The sequence below is a fragment of the Microcaecilia unicolor genome, chromosome 7 (assembly GCF_901765095.1).
Source record: "Microcaecilia unicolor chromosome 7, aMicUni1.1, whole genome shotgun sequence".
NCBI classification, from domain to species: domain Eukaryota; kingdom Metazoa; phylum Chordata; class Amphibia; order Gymnophiona; family Siphonopidae; genus Microcaecilia; species Microcaecilia unicolor.
In genome coordinates this window covers 75,751,234-75,773,015 of record NC_044037.1, presented here as the reverse complement: position 1 = coordinate 75,773,015, position 21,782 = coordinate 75,751,234, and the positions used below count along the sequence as shown (strand labels likewise).

At 46.6% G+C, this 21,782-nt stretch overlaps 1 protein-coding gene across 2 annotated transcripts in view; it reads left to right on the top strand.

The window, feature by feature from the left end:
• OCRL (OCRL inositol polyphosphate-5-phosphatase) overlaps positions 1 to 21,782 on the top strand; it is a 213,450-nt gene that overhangs the window by 112,709 nt on the left and 78,959 nt on the right. For both annotated transcript variants that reach the window (XM_030208712.1, XM_030208711.1), the window contains exons 16-17: positions 2,081 to 2,191; positions 2,533 to 2,698. In XM_030208712.1, the coding sequence (XP_030064572.1) occupies positions 2,081 to 2,191; positions 2,533 to 2,698 (277 nt within the window). The remainder of the gene's footprint in view (positions 1 to 2,080; positions 2,192 to 2,532; positions 2,699 to 21,782) is intronic.

Below are 21,782 nucleotides of genomic sequence, written 5' to 3'. Positions count from 1 at the left end.
GTAGGTGAGGCATCTTGTGCAATCTGCAGCTGGTCTGATAACACATGTCTGGGAAATTGGGATAGGGCAATTGAATTTGGTGTCTCCCTATTGACAAGAAAAAAAGAAGAACATTTAAAAAGCACAGAAGGCACAGGTCTTAGACCTGCTTGGCTGCTTCTGATAGCCTAATAGTATTAAACCCAGTTGAACCGGGTTCTCCCCTGCCCCCCCTCCCCCCCCCCATACACCCCTCCACCTTTGTGAGACCTCCTTGTAGGGTTCTGGTGTCGTTTGACTCGGACCTCCTCTATTTCTGGGAAGAGGCCCTTGAGGCCTTCCCAGGAACAGGTCCCAACCAGTAGTCTCAAGTAAAAAGAAGCAACCCAGCAGTAAGCTCAAAATATAATAGTCACCCTACAAGAAGGCAGTATCTCTAGCTGCAGCAGCCAGTGCATCATGAAACTTGGTGGGAGGAGGAGAGGAAAAAGAATGAGAAGAGCTTGTCCCAGAGCATACTGAAGCCACAGGTGCAGGGAGTAGTGTGGAGGTGGCTTGAGCCACATTGTATATGGCTGCTCAAGGAGATCACAGCTGATGCTGTACTAGCTGCAGCAGCCACCATTCAGTTACTTCAGTGGCTGGTGCCACTTGTGTACACTCGATTGCATTGGCACAGAGATTACAACCAGCATAGAATGCCACATGCTGTGGTTTAGTAGGTGGAAAACTCCATTTGAGACCCCATTTTGGTGGGAACCAGTGCCATCTTGAATGCTGGTAGTGCAGGAAAGCCCTCAAGTGCTGAGCCAGATGCTGTCTGGCAAAGATAATTTCCAAGTTGCAAGCATTACCTTGCCGGGCTCCTTTTCTGGTCTTGTCTACAGAGAAGGTGGTTTCTGGCTGTTTCCTTCCTTCCTCCCTAAGGTAGTGTTGGTATTCAACTTGAATCAATCCATAGTGCTTCCAGAGACTGAAGGAAGTGATACCAGCCATCCTGTTTGTCAGGCATTGCATTGTTTTCTGAAGAAGATGGAAGAATTTTGCCATTTGGATAGACTGTTCTGTTTAGTGGGGCCAGGAAAGGTAAGACTGCATCTAAAGCTACAGTGGCCCGATGGATTAAGGAAGCGATAGCATCCATACATATAGCTAAGGGACCTTCTACTAAACGTCTGCTCTCATCTTGAGCTGAAGATAGCCTGACTTGTCCTCAGGAGATCTGTAAGATGGCCATTGAATTCTAAGATTTTAATCCTTTAATTCCTTTGTGCATCATTATAGGTTGGATGTTCAAAAGCCACAGGATACAGCCTTTGGCGCTAGAGTGTTGAAACAGGCTTGTGTGGGTCTTTCCCTTGGTGAATACTGCTTTAGTACTTCCTATGTGTCAGGGCTGGTCTGGAGGGAGAAATTAGGTCGTACCTGCTAATTAGCTTTCCTTGAATCCCTCCAGACCAGTCCAGAACCTGCGTGTCAGTGAGAGATGTTTGGTAGGAAAGAGAAATCTGTGCCCTGTGGGGAGGAGTTGTGCAAAAAGCCTTCCATTATATTAAAAATTTTGTTTGTTTCTTTTTCCCAGGCAGGGCACTTATAGGATGATGTTATTAGTTTAGTGGTGCTGATAGGAGAAGGCAGACTCACACAACTGGACTAGTCTGGAAGGACTCAAGGAAAGCAAATTTAGCAGATAAAATCTAATTTCCCCTTGCTGGCTGTTGGGGTATTTCAGAATCAACAGCCGGCATCTGGTGTGGTACTTAAGGGTCAGTGGTTACAACTACTGTATTTGAGAGTGAGCGCTTATATATGATGCCAGGTGCCTGTTTGAGAACAAGCACTTGAGGTTAAAGAACTGGCATCTGTTGGGGAAATGGACATTCTAGTTCAGTTGGCTTGCACTTTAGTGGAACTGCCTCTGGGTCAGTTGGAAGAGGACGCAATTGCAATTAATCAGCTGGTGCCCATTTGAAGGCAAGTGCATATGATTTGCAGCTGGCATCTATTGATGAATGGACATGCTGGGGAGTCAACTCTTGTATACATTTTTGCTTCTTGTCTGGGATTAAATTATTAAAGGGAATATATTGCTGTTTACCAGGTGAAAGTTGTGGATGAGCAAAAGTACAGAAAAACATTTGAAGATATTGTTCGTGAGATGGATAGAATGGAGAATGATTTTCTTCCTTCACTAAGTCTAAGTAGAAGAGAGGTGAGTGAATTGCTTAAGTCTTTCTGTATATACAGAGAGCATTAATTATATTTTTAGTTATCTCTTTAATGAATTGTAAATCCTCTTTGCGTTTAGTCATCTTGCTTATCATGAACTGTAAATATCATTGTGCAGTAACTTTGCTCAAACTGAATTCATATGATACCCATTACTTCACCCAGCGTTACAGACTGCAGTGCTATGCAGTAACCTTACTGTCCATTATAAATCCTAGTACTGTCAGTAGCCTCATTCACACTGAGCTATAAACACTATGCAGTAAACATATTTAAATAAATGTCTGCTTTATATGTATTTTTTTTCCTTTCTCTGTTTCACAGTTCTGGTTTGAAAATGTAAAGTTTCGACAGCTTCAAAAAGAGAAATTCCAAATACAAAATGACGGGCAGGTCACCTGTCACTTCTCTTTCATTCCCAAATTGAATGACACTCAGTACTGCAAACCATGGCTACGAGCTGAGCCATCTGAAGGTTATCTAGAACCCAGTAAGTACTCTTTAACGTAGAATCTCTTCAGCTCCCTTCTTCCCCAGCATCTCAGAAATGTATGTTTCTCTTTTTGAGTTCTTTTCCCTTCCAGTTAATGAGGGGCAGAGAAAATACCTGGGTGGCAAAAACATTATCACCAGGTACTTGCTGTGTGTAGCCATTTCAGCTGTGGCAGGCAAAGGCTCAGGAGGATGCAGTCAGCCCAAGCCAAAAGAGAGCTAGTTCTGTCCAGGGCCTCTTCCTGCCTTTACAGAAAAAGCTGGAGAGGAGTGGACAAATGTAGAGGAGGGAGTAGGAAAGGGAGGAAAAAGGCAGAAAGAGGATGGAAAGAAACAATTAGAAAAAAGATACAAAACCAGTTCAAAATTAGGTGGGGGGGGGGGGGGGGGGGGGCGTATTCAGAGAGAAAACCTGATAAAAGATTGCCTAGGCTTTTAAAATCTTTAGCTAGTTCCTAAGTGGTGCTTTTCCCTGCTTGCCTGTTTCCCTCTCTTTTTCAGGGTGTTTATCTGTAAAGAACCTGTATTTCACAGTTAGAAACACTGGCTTTCTTTGTCCTCCATTCTCTCTTAGGTTGCAATTAGTTTTTTACAATGGTGGTAAATAGGCGAAGCTGCAGCAAAAAGTGAGAGAATCTTATAAGACTGACTTACTGTAATATTTGTCCTAGTACGCTGTCAGCAAATGCAAAAAAAAAACCAAAAACATTTTCTGTTGCAGGTGTGTTGAGATTTTAGAGTACTAGCTGTAACCAGCAAAATGTTTGTGATGGAATACATAGTCCTGTACACTCTGTACATTTGGGTTCCAGCATTGCATGCCTTATCCCAGAATTGTGTGCTTGGAAGTGTTCTTCTTTTTGTTTGTGTACAATTATTTGCAGAATTGTCCTGTGTCGGTCTACATGTTCAACAGCTCAAAGGTGCACCCATGTGGCCACACAAAACATAGCATAGATATAGACCTGGCAGTCAAGTCACTTTTATATAAATATATCTATAGATCCAGATTAGGTTTGTCTAATTTCAGTTCTTGACGATTGCAAATAGGCCAGTTTTGCAAGCTATCTCTATGCATGAGAGGTTTCTATACACTTCCTCTCGGGCAGAGAGCGTAACCTGGCAGCACGCCTAAGTATAGGCCAGTAAAGGAAGGAGGTTTTGATGTTTTATGTATTTATTTGTTTTAATCAGGTTGTTCTGCTGAAAGTCTGTGCTTTTATTATATCTCAACTCGACTATTGTAATTCTCTGTGCCAGCACATCACAGACAGTTGTAGAGGCTGTAAATAATTCAAAAATTCTTCAGCTACGTTTGGTATGTAGGGAGTCATAAGAACTAACACAACTTTCCTGCAGTTGTATAATCAAATAGACAAAAACAGCTAAAAACATCTTTTGGTTCTTAAGTTTTATTATGCTGTGATATAATTTGTGCCATCAGCATCCTATATAATAAAACCCACCTCCAACGTTCTGAAGCTGACTGCGTGGACACAAAACCTTGAGCCATTCCTGCGCTCCGTCTGCTGAAATGACGTCAGAACTTCCTGGTACGTCACCAGCAGCAATAACCAACCACCACTAAGCAACACGCCCCAAACAGCGTGCCCCAACGTCAACGGCACACAACCGCCGAGAAGTACAGCACTGCGCCGGTAAAGCACAGGACAACTCACAAACACACTTGAAAACACCCCCCCCCCCCTCACAAATGCACTCGAAAACGCCCCCCCCCCCCCCTCCCCCCGGTGCTCTGACACTTGCACCTCCAGAAATGGCACTGGACCACGTCCCCCGGCAACAGACACCGTCATCAGATTTCGGACACCGTCACCCGCCATCTAATATCAGACTCCGGACCTCCCCCACCAAAACAGTCCCTCCCAAATCGGCGAACACATCAAACATCATCTCCCCCCTCCCGTCACGACATGCCTCCGGCCGTAGAGGACCCCACTCTCTCCCCCCGCCCTAACGGGTCGACATCGTCCCTCCATAACACCCTACCTCACACTTGCAGGCAAGCTCCATCGACGGAGTTACGAATAAAACCCCCCAGCAAAATCAAGAACACAAGCCATTCCACCCCTCAACTAACGCAGACCCCACTCCAAACACCCCCACATTTCACACACACACGGACCCCCCCTCACCCGTCACTGACAGACACAAACACACACACACAATACATCCCCCTCCACCCCCCCCCCAAAAAAAAGAAAACATGCAAACCCACCTCCAAAACCAAAAGAAAACCCTCTAAGTTCAAAAACAAATCCTAATCCTTTGACAGCACAACACACACAAAAAAAAAAAAACACAGCAAAAACACGGACAACCCACTCCACCCCTCAGCAAAGGCTGACCCCCCTACAACCACCCTCACATTTCACCAACCCAAAGACCCCCCCCAAACCCCCCTGACAGACAAAACCACACACGCATAATACAACAGAAACACACACATTCCACTGCTAACACCCTGCAACAATAACCACCCTCAAAGCCACACACCAATCCATCCCACTTTGCCAGCACGGCATCATCCCCCAAACCCCCCCCCCCCCAAAAAAAAAAAAACCCCAAAACTAACACAAAAAAACACACACTCACCAACAACCTCCACACACACTTCACCCTCACTCACACAGACACACACAATGCAGCTCAGTGACACACATGATCTTTCAGAAGCACCCCTCTCCCACAAAACCACAGAAGATGCACAAGGATACATGCACACTCAATCTCTCTCTCTCACTCTATATCATCCCTGCAGCAATAACCACCCTCAAAGCCACACACCGCTCCATCCCACTTTGCAAGCATGGCACATCCCCTACCCCCCAAAAAAACAAACAAACATTTAACATAAACATTTCACAAAAACACAAAAACTCACCACCAACCTCCAAATACACCCCACCCTCACTCACTTACACACACATAGAGAAACTGACTCTGTGACAGAGACACACACAATGTAGCTAAATGACACACTCTGCAGAAGACAATTTCCTGTCAAACTGGCATTTGCAATGACCATTAACAAATCACAAGGTCAAACATTTAACAAAGTTGGCATTCATCTTCCAGAACCCGTGTTCACACATGGGCAACTATATGTTGCATTTTCACGAGTAAGGAACTCATGTGATGTAATGTAACTGTTAAAATAATTGATGGACTAGAACAAGGACAAATTATTCAAAATTCCAAGAAAATGTACACCAAAAATGTTGTATATAAAGAAATATTACAAATGTAACCATCAAATAGAATATGAATAAAATTGTAACACAAACTTCTTTGTAACTTCCTTATACTACATCCTACAAATACAAAAACAAAACAACCAACATTACAAAAAAACAAAAATTAAAAAATAAAATTGCACATAAAACAACAATTTCAATTATTAATTACCAACACAACACAATTATAATAAAAATCACTTACAACACATTCATGACAGAAAACAAATTCCTTGCTAGCGCCCGTTTCATTGCTCTCGGAAACGGGCCTTTTTTTACTAGTTTACAATAAATAAGACAAATTTAAATTGCAAATAAATGATGAATTGGTTAAAAGAGGCTTCTCTGTGCAAACAATAAAGATCACTACTTCTTGTTTAGTTCCCCTTGTTATAATCATGTGCTTCTCACTAGCTAATCTCTCTTAAACAAAAAAGTAGTCTTCCATTATGTAGCTTTCTACTATTCCAGAACTAATGGGATATTTGTGTCCATCAACCAACATGTGGAGATAGAGAACTAAAAACTGAGCTGAGATGTATCTCTCTTTTTTGGCTGCTGCCACACACTGAGCAGAAGGTTTCAGCTTATTGTCCACAATGACACCTAGATCTTTTTCCTGGGTGCTGACTCCTAGGGTGGAACCTAGCATCAAATAACCGTTTTAGATTATTCTTCCCAATGTGCATCACTTTGCACTTGTCCACATTAAATCTCATCTGCCCTTTGGATGCCCAATCTTCCAACTCCTTAAAGTCTTCCTGCAATTTTTCACAATCCACATGCGTTTTGACAACTTTGAATAGTTTTGTGTTGTCTGCAAATTTAATCATTTCACTCATTCCCATTTCCAGGTCATTAATAAATATGTCAAATAGCATCAGTCCCAGTACAGGTCCCTGGGGTACTCCACTATTCACCCTCTTACACTGAGAGAATTGGCCATTTAACCCTACACTCTGTTTTCTCTCCATCAACCAATTCCTTATCCACCACAGAACATTGCCTCCTATCCGATTGGTTTTCAATTTTCTCAGGTGTCTCTCATAAGGACTTTGTCAAACGCTTTCTGAAAATCTAGATACACTACATCAACCAGTTCACCTTTATCCACATGTTTATTTGTGCTTTGGTGAGGCAAGACTTCTCTTGGATGAATTCACATTGACTCTGTCCCATTAAACAATGTTTGTCTATGTGTTCAGTGATTTTATTCTTTATAAATTGTTTCCACTATTTTGCCCAACACTGACTCAGGCTTTCTGATCTGTAATTTCCTGGATCACCCTGGATCCGTTTTTAAAAATAGGTGTTAGATTGACCACCCTTCAATCTTTAGGTACTACAGACGATTTTAACAGGCTACATATCACTAACAGCAGATCTGCAATTTCATATTTATTTATTTATTATTACATTTATATCCCACCTTTTCCCACTGATTGCAGGCTCAGTGGCTTACATAAGTCTATAGTGCAAGCTACAGTACAAGAAGAACAATTATACAAATTGAGAATAAAGATATAAAATAATAATTAAACAGCAAAAGACCCGACAGAGTACCCTGGGGTGTATACCATCCAGTCGAGGTGATTTACTACTCTTTAATTTGTCGATTATACTTAGTACATCTTTCAGGTTGACCAAGATTTCTTGTAGTTCCTCCCCATCGTCACCCTTGAAAACCACCTCTGGTACAGGTAGATCTCTTACTACTTCTTCAATAAAGATCAAAGCAAAGAATTCATTCAGCGTCTCTGCTATGGCCGTCTTCTCCTTGAGTGGCCCTTTTACTCCTTGATGATATAACGGTCCCATGAATTCCCTCACAGGTTTTCTGCTTCTTATATACCTGAAAAAGTTATTACTGTGAATTTTTGCCTCTGAGGCAAGTTTCTCTTTGTATTCTCTTTTGGTTGACATTCTTTATCAGTGCTTTGCATCTTACTTGTCACTGCTCATGTTGCTTCTTGTTTTCTTCGTTCAGATCTTTTTTTCCATATTGTGAAAGATGTTCTTTTGACTTTAGTAGCCTCTTTCACGTCTTCCTTTAACCATGCTGGCTGTTTTTTGCTCATCTTTCTACCTTTATTAGTACATGAAATACTTCTGGTCTGGGCTTCCAAAATGGTATTTTTATATTTCAACATTTTTATTGATGATTCCACAACATGACAACAGCACGCAAAGTCGTTTTACAGTGCATTGTAAACATAACATAAACATCTGATTAGACACTGTGATTCTTATCCTCATCAATCAGTTTTTAAACCTTTTCTCCCCCCCCCCCCCCTGTAACCTCGCCCCCCCCCCCCCCCCCCCCAAGCTTAACATTCATCTGCCCCGTGATTCCTGCACCAAAGATCCTGTTGACAATACACCTCCTCTGGGCATCAGCAGTACACCATTGCACTGGTTCTTGGTTTCTCCTATTTTGCCCAGCTTTATGATTCAACAGAAACCATTTCCCATGTCCTGATAATGTATAAATTTATGTTAAGAAGTCTTGCACTACCGCTCATACCTTTCCCCCCTTCCCCCCCGATCCCCCCCTCCCTCCTCCCTCTCTATACCCCCATCTACCCTCCCCCTCCCTTCCCTCAATGCAACGCTCGAAGTATCGTGCAGTCTATACTACTTTTGCCAGGGGAGTTTATTTAAAATTTGACTACGCGCTCGTGGCGAGATGGTGTTCAGATACGCCCCCCACACTGCTAAGAACCTCCGCTGCCTTCCCGGTGTCAGGCCCGCACCTCTGGCCTCCCATATCATCAGTTCGTGAAGTTTATTCCTCCAATGCCAAAAGGAGGGAGGGTGATCCTGCAACCAGTATTGTAATATGCACTTCTTCCCTACAATGCACGCCTTCCCTAGAAATAACTTCTCCCCTCGTGTGCCCAGACTCCACAGCCCGGGCACACTGAATACTGCTCTTTCAAACGTTAGTTTAAAATTCCTACCTAGTACCTCTTGTAAAAACCGGGAGATCGCCGCCCAATATCTAGAGATACTTCCACATTGCCACAGTCCATGGGCAAATGTAGCCTCACCACTTGTACATTTAACACAACAACGGGAATCAGTTACCCCCATGTGAGCAGCCTGTCTCTGGGAAACATAAACCCTATGCACCACCCGAAAATGACACTCCTGGAGTTCTGCACTGTGGATCAACGGTGGGCCACTTTTAAGGGCTGTCAATAACAATTGCCTAGGTATTTGCCTTCCCATCTCTCTGCTCCATCTGTCTGCCACCACCTGTAAGTCACGAGCTTTTTCTTTATTGCATAGTTCTCTATGGAACCATGCTACCGACACTTGTCCCTCTGCATCTCCTTCCAGGAGTGTTCTTAGCTGTTCTCACCAAAAGCAACCGACAGGCTCTCCGATGGCAGCGATCGCACGTAATGCACCAGCTGCCTATAGGCCAATATGCTTAATGGGCCCCATCCTCCCAACCCCGCAAAAGTCTGGTAGTCTACCAGCGAACCGTCCTGTTGGAGTAGGTCTGTCAACCTTATTATTCCCTTATTTAATAATTGACGAAACACCTTGGAATCCCTCCCTGGCGCAAATTCTAGATTCCCTTGTATAGGAAGCCAAACACTACTCGTGGGATTTTGTTGCCACAGCGGCAATAATGCTCTCCATAGCTGCCACATTGGACGCAGCAATATACTGTCCCGTAAGTGTGCTGGCAGTTGTTTTCTGGGTGCATGTAGCAATGATGCTATATTCCAGGGGTCAAAATAGTTTTTTCCCAGTTTTATATCGAGATAAGTGCTGGTTTCCAACAACCAGTCTCTAAGATATCTGAGTAAACAGGCGTGATTGTATTTCTTAAAATCTGGAAATCCCAGCCCTCCAAGCCTTGAGTTACCCATCACCAGTTTCCATTTCATCTTTGCCTTCCTACCCCCCCAGCAGAATCTTGCCGCCAATTTATAGAATGTCTCCAAATCTTGTTTATTAATCCATAGTGGTAAAGCCTGCATTATATAAAGCCACCTTGGAAAAATAATCATTTTTAGCAAGTGTACCCTACCATAAAAGGACACCGGTAGAGCTGACCACTTTGTCAGTAGATCCTTCGTTTCCTGTAGAAGCTTGGTTACATTTATCTTGTATACCTGTGAGGTGTCCATTGTCAATTGTATTCCCAAATATCGAAACCTGCCTGTCGCCCACCTCAATGGGAAATCCCCTTTCCACATACCTCTTACTTCTTCTGAACTGGCCAGTGCCTCCGATTTCAAAAAATTTAATCTAAATCCGGAAAAGTCTCCATATTCCACTAAACTCTCCATTAGATTTCCCAATGAGGCCTTAGGTTCTGTAATAAGCATTAATAAGTCATCCGCAAACGCAGCTGTTTTAAAGGAATGTTTCCCTATGGTTACACCCTTTATACCCTGATTAGATTGAATCTCACGTAATAGTGGGTCCAATGTTAAGACAAAAAGTAGTGGCGACAAGGGGCATCCCTGTCTTGTTCCCCTACTTATCGGGAAATTATCAGACAATACTCCGTTTGCGTACACCTGTGCTCGCGGCTCTGCATACAATGCTCTAACTGCCCTCAAAAAACCCCCTCCTATACCATATGCTTCTAAGACCCCGTACATATAGCCCCAATTCACCCGATCAAACGCTTTTTCAGCGTCGAAGCTTATTAACATAGCCGGGATCTTCTCCCTCCTAATTCTTTCCAATGCCCCTAATATTCTTCTCATATTTTTTGATATTACACGCCCCCGGATAAACCCCACCTGTGAATCAGCTATCAGCGAAGGCAACACTCTAGATAGTCTGTTCGCCATAATTTTAGTGAGGAGCTTCACCTCTGCGTTAAGCAATGATATTGGGCGGTAGGATTCCGGCCTATCTGCTGGTTTACCCGGCTTTTGAAGAACAATTATTTGAGCTATATTAAGATATCGAGGCAGCCTTTCCTGTTGTATAATATTATTAAACACTTCCACCAGTACCGGACTAATCTCTGATCTCAGCAATTTATAAAATTCATTCCTGAAACCATCCGGTCCCGGGGCCTTTCCCAATGCCCCTTGCTGTATTACTAATTCCACTTCTTCCACTGTCACCGAAGCATCTAATTTGGCTAGGTCGGAGTCCGCTATGCGGGGTAATCCCATACTAGACAGATACGCCTCACTATTGTCCATTATCGTATTTTGCGCTTCATAAAGCTGAGCAAAAAATTCTGTAAAAACCCCGTTAATGGCTTTATCTGTATGATGTCTGTTACCCTTGGAGTCTATCAGTGTGGTCACTTTTGTCCGTCCTTTGTTTCCTTTGACTAAACGAGCCAATAAGCCACTACTCTTATTCGCAAACCTATAGAGCTGATATTTGTAATAAGCTTGCGATCGTTTCGCCCAGTCATGCAACAGTTCATTTAAATGTTGTTGCGTTTCCAATAATTGTTTTTTCACCCTTGCAGTCTGTGTCTCCCCGAATTGTTTGCGGAGGAAAGTCATTCGTCTCTCCAGGCGCTCCACCTCCCTACGGCGCACTTTTCTCTGATGATTAATATAGGAAATCACCTCCCCCCGTAGGACAGCTTTCGCTGTCTCCCAATAAAGATCCGGTTGAGCCCTATGCTGAGCATTGGCTTCTGCATATTGTTGCCATTTTGAGACTATAAAAGGCAAAAAACTAGTGTCCCTGTACAGATAAGACGGGAAACACCAACCACCTTCCCCAGAGACAGGCTCCCCAGCCAACTTCACCTCAACCCATGCATGATCTGACACCATTATGGGGCCTATCTTTGCTTCTTCTACCTGTGTTAATAATTCTGATGATATTAATATATAGTCTATCCGGGACATTGTATTGTGAGCTCTTGATATGTGTGTGTAGTCCCTTTCTAGAGGATTAAGTGTCCTCCAGACATCTATCACTCCCAATGCAGATTCTAATAAATGCACCCCGCGTTCCGTGCGGGCTACTTCTCTATCAGTAGGAGCTAAGCGATCCAGTTTTGGGTCTGCTACATCATTCATGTCCCCTCCTAACACTATTGGTATATCCCCCAATCCCAAAATCTGCTTAATTACTCCTTTAAAGAATTTCCGCTCAAATACATTTGGGGCATATATATTGCACAAGATCATCGGTTGGCGTTCCAGTACTACAGATACTAATATAAACCGCCCTTTTGGGTCTGCTATAACTTTCTTTGTTTCCATGTGCAACCCTTTCTTTACTAGGATCACTACTCCCCCCCTTCTCCCTTCTGCTGGTGCCTCATATATGGAGCCTACCCACCATTTTTTCAATTTTTGATGTTCCCTCGTGGAGAGGTGCGTCTCCTGCAGGAAGGCAACCGAGGTCCCCCTGTCCCTTAAAACCTTAAGCAATTTTTGTCTTTTAATAGGCGAGTGTATTCCCCCCACATTCCAAGAGGTGAACCTCACATCTGGCATTTTAGCCTATTCCTTCCCTTTCCTGTTGAGGTCTATTATCCAATGAATCCATTCCCATCACCTCATACCTAAGAGAGTGTCCCAGCCTCCACCCTCCCAGCTTAAAGGACATTATACTTTTGCCACATTTCCCCTTATTTGCCCCCTCCGATCCTTCCAGCGTTGCCCTCCCTTTTCCCTCCCTCCTTCCTCCCCTATCCCCTTTCCCTTTCCCTCCCTCCCCCCTACCCTCTCTTCCCTTTATTGTTCCGGATTCTACCCAGAACCCTTCCATACTTGAGCTAAAGGTCACCCTTCCCCTTATTTGTTATCTTCCTCTCTCCCCCCCTAACTTCCATCCTTATCTCCTCTCTATCCCTTGCTGACAGTCCCACTATTATGTATTCCACCCCTCCTTGAATGCTACTGCTACTACCACTACCCAACCCCTCCGGAGCGCCACTAGGGCCCCGCAGCTTTGTACAGTGTAACATGTCTTAACTTAACCCCCCCCCCCCCCCCCCAATTTTCAACCAAACATTGATCAATGTCCTCATATGGGGATTACATTCGTCTGAGGGTCCCTCCTTCCTTAACTTGTTTAACCCAACCTTCCATAGTTTAACTTTAACTCCCTTACTAACTAAGCCCTTCCCTTCCTGTTAAACAGATTACTTTCATATTCCTCTGATCATACTGTCCAGTCATTTTATGTTCCTTAATACTTTTTCTACCATTCATCCTTAACATTCTCTCACAGATTCATATTCCCATACATCCATCAGACTTTTCATTAATATGTTACTATTGTGCTCTCTTCTACATTGTTTTCTACATATTTACAGTAGGCAAAAATAGCATAACACAGATATATATCTCTCCCTCCCCACACTATTATATATTCAATGCCTTTTAACTTTTAGGCCATCTCTCTACAGATGTTCAGCTTATATATATCACAAATCAGCTTCTCTCCGATCTTCTCTAATGGAGTGTCATTTCAGCAGATGGCCAAACTATCCTGTACAGCTTCAATACTCAAGAATTCAGCCATACATTTACCTCTCCCCGCTAATTACACTGTTCTTGTTACCCTCTTGTAGCCTTCGGTATCCTGCTCCTTACAACTCTGTCTGTTTCTTCGTTTAGTCTGCTGCAGGTCTCTGACTCCCCAACTGTTCCATAAAACTTTTTGCATCCTCCACTTTATCAAAGAAATGCACTCGACCCTGATCGGTTACTTTAAGCTTTGCTGGGAACGATAAACTGAAGCATACTTTGTGCTCAATCAACTTGGCGCATATTGGAACAAACTCCTTCCTTGCTGCCGCCACTTTTGTGGAGTAGTCTTGAAACACAAGAATTTTGCTGTTTTAGTAGCGTAGTTGTTTGCCTCCTCTGGTCGCTTGCAACACCCGCATTTTATGTGCATCGTTGAGTATTTTAAGGATGGTCACTCTAGGTCGCGCCTCTCCTTCGCGCCTCGGGCCTAATCTGTGTGCCCGTTCCACTCGGAGTTCCCCCGCCAATTCAGGAAGCTCAGCCGCCTCTGGAATCCATTTCTCTAGGAAACTCCTTAAGTCTTTGTCTCCAAGTGCTTCTGGCAACCCGACCAGTCTTAAGTTATTCCTTCGTGAGCGATTTTCAATATCTTCAAACCTCTCCTCCAGCAGCTTGAGGCGTTTTTGTAAGGCTGGACTCTCCTCCTCTAGCTTCTGCACTGTGTCTTCCACGTGCCCAACACGCTGCTGCACCTCTTTCAAACCGGACGCTATGGTGGCGTACCGTTCCTCCATGCCTTCAAGCTTCTCTAGTATTTGTTGAAATTTACAGTCCACCGACTGCTCTACTGCCTCTGTCACCTCACGGATGATATCCGCCGCCCATTGTGGGCTCGGAGTCGGAGACGGCGACTGGCTCTTGTCCGCCATCTTTGCCTCCGCTCCTCGTCCCTTCTCACGATTCTCCTTCCTCACTAATTTCGAGGCCATCCGCTTTTGGACTTGTTGCGTTTTGTTCACCACAACCGCCCCGTTATTTCTGTGCCTTTTTTAAGTCCGTTTCGGGGGGAGACAGGTTGGTTATTTTTATCGATTCTATCAGGCGCCTCGGAGCAATGAGTGCATGCGTCCTCACTCCTCCATAGCCCAACCGGAAGTCCCCCAAAATGGTATTTTTAAACAACATCCCTCCAACATTCTGAAGCCGAGAAACCTCGTGTGGTTGGTCACTTCTGCTTGTGACGAACCCGGAAGTACGTGATGTCAATTCAGGAGATGGATACAGAGAGCAGGAATGCCTCAGCCATGCAGTCGGCTTCAGAATGTTGGAGGTGCGTTTTATTATATAGGATATTTTGCCTGTTTCTGAACGTTAAACTCCTTACGATTTGGCCACATTGATTACTCCATATTAATCATCCCGCACTCTGTAGTCTGTAGCTGACAACTGGCTAGTCCTGCCCCACCCTTCTAAAGCATGGTGGGAATCCACTTGTTCTTCTGCCTTCTATTCCTTAGCACCAGCAAAACGGAGCTCACTTCCTCAGCATCTCTGGTTGAAGAGATTCTATTTACCCTTTCGGACCTCTCTCAAGACCCACTTTTTCCAACTCACATTCGATATTTAAAATCGTTTCCTGGCTGGATCCTGTGACGAGTAGAAGATTCTATTTCTGACTGTATCTTGTTGAGAGACCTATTTTTAGTTATGGCTGAGTGAATGATTTTCTCCTCTGTGAGGGTGTTGATTTGTATGGTTTCTTTCCAATATATTTATGGAGTTCCTTTCTTGCTTTTATTTACATGTGATTGTAAACCGCTTTGACTTGCTTGGCAAATAGAAGTGGTATATCAAACCAATAAATGATAAACTGCATGTTACAGAATTTTTCAGTCAGCAGGGCTTGGCTGGGCGGGGTTACACTTATTGTACAGAATGACACAGGGACAAAGTTTGTCCCCATCCCTGCCCCACCCTCGTGGGTTCTGTCTAAATCCCCACCCTATCCCCGCAGGTTCTGTCTCCATCGCCATGCCATCCCTGCAGGTCCTGTCTCCGTCCCCGCCCTGTCCCCACAGGTTCTGCACCCATCCCCACTCCATCCCCGTAGACTCTGTCCTCATCTGCAGAAGCCTTGAACGTTTATGATTTTATACTTAAATCTTTTTATTAAAGTATAAAAAGGAACATGCTGTGCAACTCCACGAATGATTTTGTGAATCAAGGTACAGATCTTGAACATAATGCGTTCCTTGATTGGGAGCCAGTGCAGTTTCTCTCTAAGGGGTGTGGCGCTTTCGTATTTTGCTTTACCAAATATGAGTCTGGCTGCAGTATTCTGGGCAGTCTGAAGTCTTTTGATGACTTGGTCTTTACAGCCAGCATAAAGAGCATTGCAATAGTCTAAGTGACTCAACACCATTGACTGCACCAGGCTACGAAATACATCTCTTGGGAATAAAGGTTTTACTCTCTTAAGTTTCAACATTGAATGGAACATTTTCTTTGTGGTATTCTTCACATGACTTTCCAATGTAAGATTACGGTCAATTGTAACTCCAAGAATTTTCAGGCTTTCCGATATGGGAAGGGCGAGGTTTGGTGTGGTTATAGAAGTGTATTTATTTGGATTGAATTGTGATGAGAGGATGAGAGATTGTGTTTTTTCAGCATTAAGTTTTAGTTTGAATTCCATTACTGTTTTCGTCTCCACCGCCTCCCGCGGGAGGGCGTTCCGCGTGTCCACCACCCTCTCCGTGGGGGAATGCTTCCTGACATTGGTCCTGAGTCTGCCCCCCTTCAACCTCAATTCATGTCCTCTAGTTCTACCGCCTTCCCGTCTCCGGAAAAGGTTTGTTTGCGGATTAATACAGTTCAAATATTTGAACATCTCTATCAAGTCAACCCTGTTTCTCCTTTCCTCCAAGGTATACGTGTTCAGGTCGGCAAGTCTCTTCTTGTACAGTTTGCAATGCAAATCCCGTACCATTTTTGTAGCTTTTCTTTGCACCGCTTCCAGTCTTTTTACATCTTTAACAAGATACGGCCTCCAAAACTGAACACAATACTCCAAATGGGGCCTCACCAATGACTTGTAGAGGGGCATCAACACCTCCTTTCGTTATACCCCTGTCTGTTGTGAAAAGGCTAGTAACCGTGAACCCAAAGAGAAGCAGCAAATCCCCGAACTACAATCCACAGAATCCCTTGCAAGAAGGAAATCCTCCTCAGAAGGAAAGGATCCCCAGAAGCTTAGCCGGTGGTGGGAGGCAGGGTTGGTGGTTGGGAGGTGGGGATAGTGCTGGGCAGACTTATATGGTCTATGCCAGAGCCGGTGGTGGGAGGCGGGGCTGGTGGTTGGGAGGCGGGGATAGTGCGGGATAGTGCTGGGCCGACTTATACGGTCTGTGCCAGAGCCGGTGGTGGGAGGCAGGCGGGTGGTTGGGGGGCGGGGCAGACTTATACGGTCTGTGCCTGAAAAAGACAGGTACAAATCAAGGTAAGGTATACACAAAAAATGGCACATGTGAGTTTATCTTGTTGGGCAGACTGGATGGACCGTGCAGGTCTTTTTCTGCCGTCATCTACTATGTTTGATTTAAAGTCCTAACCTTTGCAGCTGAGCCTTTTAACTCCAGTTAAGTCAAATTTGTTGATGTTATGACCACTGTTTCCCAGCGGACCGTACACCATTACCTCTTCTACTAAGTTCTGCAGTCCATTAAAGACTAGATCTAAAATAGCTCCCTTCTTGTCGGTTTCTGGTCCACAGCACTGCGTACATCTAGTAGCACTATAAAAATGATAAGAAGAAGTAGTAGTAGCAGTTGTTCCAAGAAGCTGTCATTTATTACATATAGGAATTTTACCTCCCTAGCACTCCCTGATGTGGCATTTGACCAGTCAATATTAGGATAATTGAAATCAAGAAGGTACTCAAAAAAAAATCCCATCATTTACAAGTGATGAATGAGGTACTGGACTACGAATCAAAACATAGATCTTAAAAAATGTGGAGGAAAAATACCTCACTAAGAACCAGGTACACAAGCCAGCAATGCCTTGTGACCCACCCACCATCATCATTTGTCAAGAAAAAAAACTCCACATAAAGACAAAATTTAATAGAAAAACTTATCAATAGTCCAATCCAGTAACACTCCATTCAACACTTTATTTTTCTCCGAGGACAAGCAGGCTGCTTGTTCTCACAAATGGGTGACGTCCACGGCAGCCCCTCCGATCGGAGATCTTCCTAGCAACAGAGTTTGCTAGTTCTCGCGCCCGCCCGCGATACACGCATGCGCGGGCATCTTCCCGCCCGAAATCGCTCGTGTTCGCTAGTCTCCTTTTTTCCGCGGCTTGGGACGGCTGTTTTTTCGGTCGCTCCGCGCCCCTAGGAGATCCGTTGCGATTCGCGGTCTTTTTTACCTCTATTTCTAGTGTTGGCCTGTAAGTTTTCTTTCGTGGTCAAGTGCGGCTTTTTTCGCCGCCCGTTCGTTTTTGGTGCCTTTTTCACCATCGCGGATTTCGATTTTGCCGCCGTGATTTTTCCGCCCATGTCATCGAAGCCTTCCAGCGGCTTCAAACCGTGCACCCAGTGCGGCCAGATAATCTCTCTCACTGATAGGCACGCTTCTTGCCTTCAGTGTCCGGGGGCTGGGCACCGTCCTCAGGCCTGTAATCTCTGTCTTCTTTTGAAGAGGAGAACTCAGGCGGTGAGATTAGCCCAGTGGAACAGTTTGTTCGGGGCTTCATCCGGCGCATCGACATCCTCCGTTCCGCGGTCCTCGGCATCAGAGCCTTCGGTACCGCGCCCATCATCGACTTCGGTATTGCGTTCATCGGTACCGGCATCGACATCGAGGCCTTCGGTATCGAAGTCATCGTCTGGTGCAGCTGACCGGGATCGTTCCTCGAGAGGATGTCATCGGAGGGTGCTTCGATGTCTGGAGTGCAGGTGAGGGCTGTCCATTCCCCTGGTGGCGGTGAGCCCATGAGCAGGTCTTCGCCTGTCTCGAGGGCTCCCGCTGTACAGCCCCCCCCCCCCCCCCCCCCCCGGGATCGACCCTCTTCAGACCCGGACCCGAGGGGACGTTTGGATTCGACGTCTTCCTCTTCGGTACTGGGGGGGTACCGAGGCCGTGCGTCGTGCTAAGGCAAAGAAGCACCGGCATCGGTCACCCTCCAAGCGTGGTACCGAGAGCTCTGGGTCGCCGGTACTGCCGGCACCCAAGCGTCGACATCGGGAGGAGCGCTCACCCTCCATTCAGGAGGTGTCGATACGTTCCCCTGTGGACAGCCCGGTACTGCCTCCATCCCCGGAACAGATTCGCCGCTCGTTGCCGGTACCGGCCCCACCGCCTTTCTCCACAGCCTCTCTGAACGAGAGCCTCAGGGCCGTCCTTCTGGGGATCCTGGAGGAGCTGTTTCGCTCTTCTCCGGTACCGGGGGTGCTTGCGCCGCCGGTGCCGTCGAGTGAGGCGACGGCTGGGCCCTCGTCTGCGGTGGGGATGCCCGCCCCGGTACCGCTTGCGGTGCCGGCCGCCTCCTAGGAGGGCTCCCCGACGACGTCGATGGAGGGAGCTCCATCGTCTCCGCTACGGGAGTCCTCTTCTCGATGCTCCCACCGTGGCCGTGTTTCCACGGAGTCGAGGCGGGCGCAGCTTCGGACCGAAGTCCACCAGCTGGTGTCCGACACTAATGAGGAGGTCTCGTGGGAAGCAGAGGAAGGCGTCGGATATTTCTTTGACGAGGAGTCTGACGATCTTCCTTCTGATCCTACTCCCTCGCCTGAAAGACTGCTTTCTCCTCCGGAGAGTCTCTCTTTCGCGGCCTTTGTCCGGGAAATGTCTACGGCAATTCCCTTTCCCGTGGTCACGGAGGATGAGCCAAGAGCTGAGATGCTGGAGCTCTTGGACTATCCTTCACCACCTAAGGAATCGTCCACAGTACCCATGCATCATGTCTTCAAGAAGACATTGCTGGCGAACTGGGCGAAACCCTTAACTACGCCCCACATCCCCAAGAAGATCGAATCTCAATATCGGATCCATGGGGACCCGGAGTTGATGCGGACTCAGTTGCCACACGACTCTGGGGTGGTGGATCTGGCCCTCAAGAAGGCCAAGAGTTCTAGAGAGTATGCTTTGGCGCCCCCGGGCAAAGACTCTAGAACCTTGGACTCCTTTGGACGGAAGGCCTACCATTCTGCAATGCTCATCGCCAAAATCCAGTCCTACCAGCTCTACACGAGCATACACATGCGGAACAATGTGCGGCAGTTGGCGGACTTGGTGGACAAGCTCCCTTCTGAGCAGGCCAAGCCCTTTCAGCAGGTGGTCAGGCAGCTGAAGGCGTGTAGGAAATTCCTGGCCAGGGGGGGTCTTTGACTCTTTTGATGTTGCATCCAGGGCTGCTGCGCAGGGTGTGGTGATGCGCAGGCTTTCATGGCTGCGCGCCTCCGACCTGGAAAATCGAATCCAGCAGCAGATTGCGGATGCCCCTTATGGGGGGGGGACAATGTTTTGGGGGACAAGGTTGAACAGGTGGTTGAACAGCTCCACCAGCGGGATACCGCTTTCGACAAGTTCTCCCGCCGGCCGCCTTCAGCCTCTACCTCTTCGGGTAGACGTTTTTATGGGGGAAGGAGGACGGTTCCCTATTCTTCCGGTAAGCGTAGGTACAATCCTCCTTCCCGCCAGCCTGCTGCTCAGGATAAACCCCAGCGCGCGGGCTCTCGTCAGCAGCGCACGCCTCAGGCCCCTGCGGCTCCCCAGCAAAAGTCAGGGGCGGGCTTTTGACTGGCTCCTGCAGAGCATAGCCGACGTTCCAGTGTCTGTGCCGGACGGCCTACCGGTCGGGGGGAGGTTAAAATTTTTTCACCAAAGGTGGCCTCTTGTAACCTCCGATCAGTGGGTTCTCCAAATAGTCCGGCTAGGGTACTCTCTCAATTTGACCTCAAAGCCTCCAAATTGCCCACCAGGAGCTCAGTCCTTCAGCTTCCAGCACAGGCAGGTACTTGCAGAGGAACTCTCCGCCCTTCTCGGCGCCAATGCGGTCGAGCCCGTGCCACCGGGGCAGGAGGGGCTGGGATTCTATTCCAGGTACTTCCTTGTGGAAAAGAAAACAGGGGGGATGCATCCCATCCTAGACCTAAGGGCCCTGAACAAATATCTGGCACGAGAAAAGTTCAGGATGCTTTCCCTGGGAACCCTTCTTCCCATGATTCAACAGGACGATTGGCTATGCTCTCTGGACTTAAAGGATGCCTATACGCACATCCCGATTCTGCCAGCTCACAGGCAGTATCTTCGATTTCGTCTGGGAACATGGCATTTTCAGTACTGTGTGCTACCCTTTGGGCTCGCCTCCGCACCCATAGTGTTCACCAAATGCCTAGCCGTAGTAGCGGCTTCTCTACACAGGCTGAGAGTGCATGTGTTCCCTTACCTCGACGATTGGCTGGTGAAGAACACCTCCGAGGCAGGAGCTCAGCAGTCCATGCAGGTGACTATTCGACTCCTGGAGCTGCTAGGGTTTGTGATAAATTATCCAAAGTCCCACCTTCTTCCAGTTCAGAAACTCGAATTCATAGGAGCTCTGCTGGATTCTCAGACGGCCCGTGCCTACCTTCCAGAGACCAGGGCCGACAATCTGCTGACCCTTGTCTCCTCGGTGCGGGCGTCTCAGCAGATCACAGCTCGGCAGATGTTGAGATTGCTCGGCCACATGGCCTCCACGGTTCACGTGACTCCCATGGCCCGCCTTTTTATGAGATCAGCTCAATGGACCCTAGCCTCCCAGTGGTTCCAGGCTGCTGGGAGCCTAGAGGACGTGGTCCGCTTGTCCACGAGGTTTCTCCTCTCCCTTCATTGGTGGACAATTCGATCCAATTTGACCCTGGGGCGTCCCTTCCAGATTCCTCAGCCGCAAAAGGTGCTGACCACGGACGCGTCACTCCTGGGGTGGGGAGCGCATGTCCGTCCAGGAACAAGGTCTACAGATCAACCTCCTGGAGTTGCGAGCGGTCTGGAATGCTCTGAAGGCTTTCAGGGATAGGCTGTCCCATCAAATTATCCAAATTCAGACAGACAACCAGGTTGCTATGTATTACATCAACAAGCAGGGGGGCACCGGATCTCGCCCCCTGTGTCGGGAAGCCGTCAGCATGTGGCATTGGGCACGCCGGTTTGGCATGTGGCTCCAGGCCACGTATCTGGCAGGCGTAAACAACAGTCTGGCCGACAGATTGAGCAGGATCATGCAACCGCATGAGTGGTCGCTCAGTTCCAGAGTGGTTCGCGAGATCTTCCAAGTGTGGGGCACCCCCTTGGTGGACCTCTTTGCCACTCAGACCAATCACAAGGTCCCTCACAGTTCTGTTCCAGGCTGC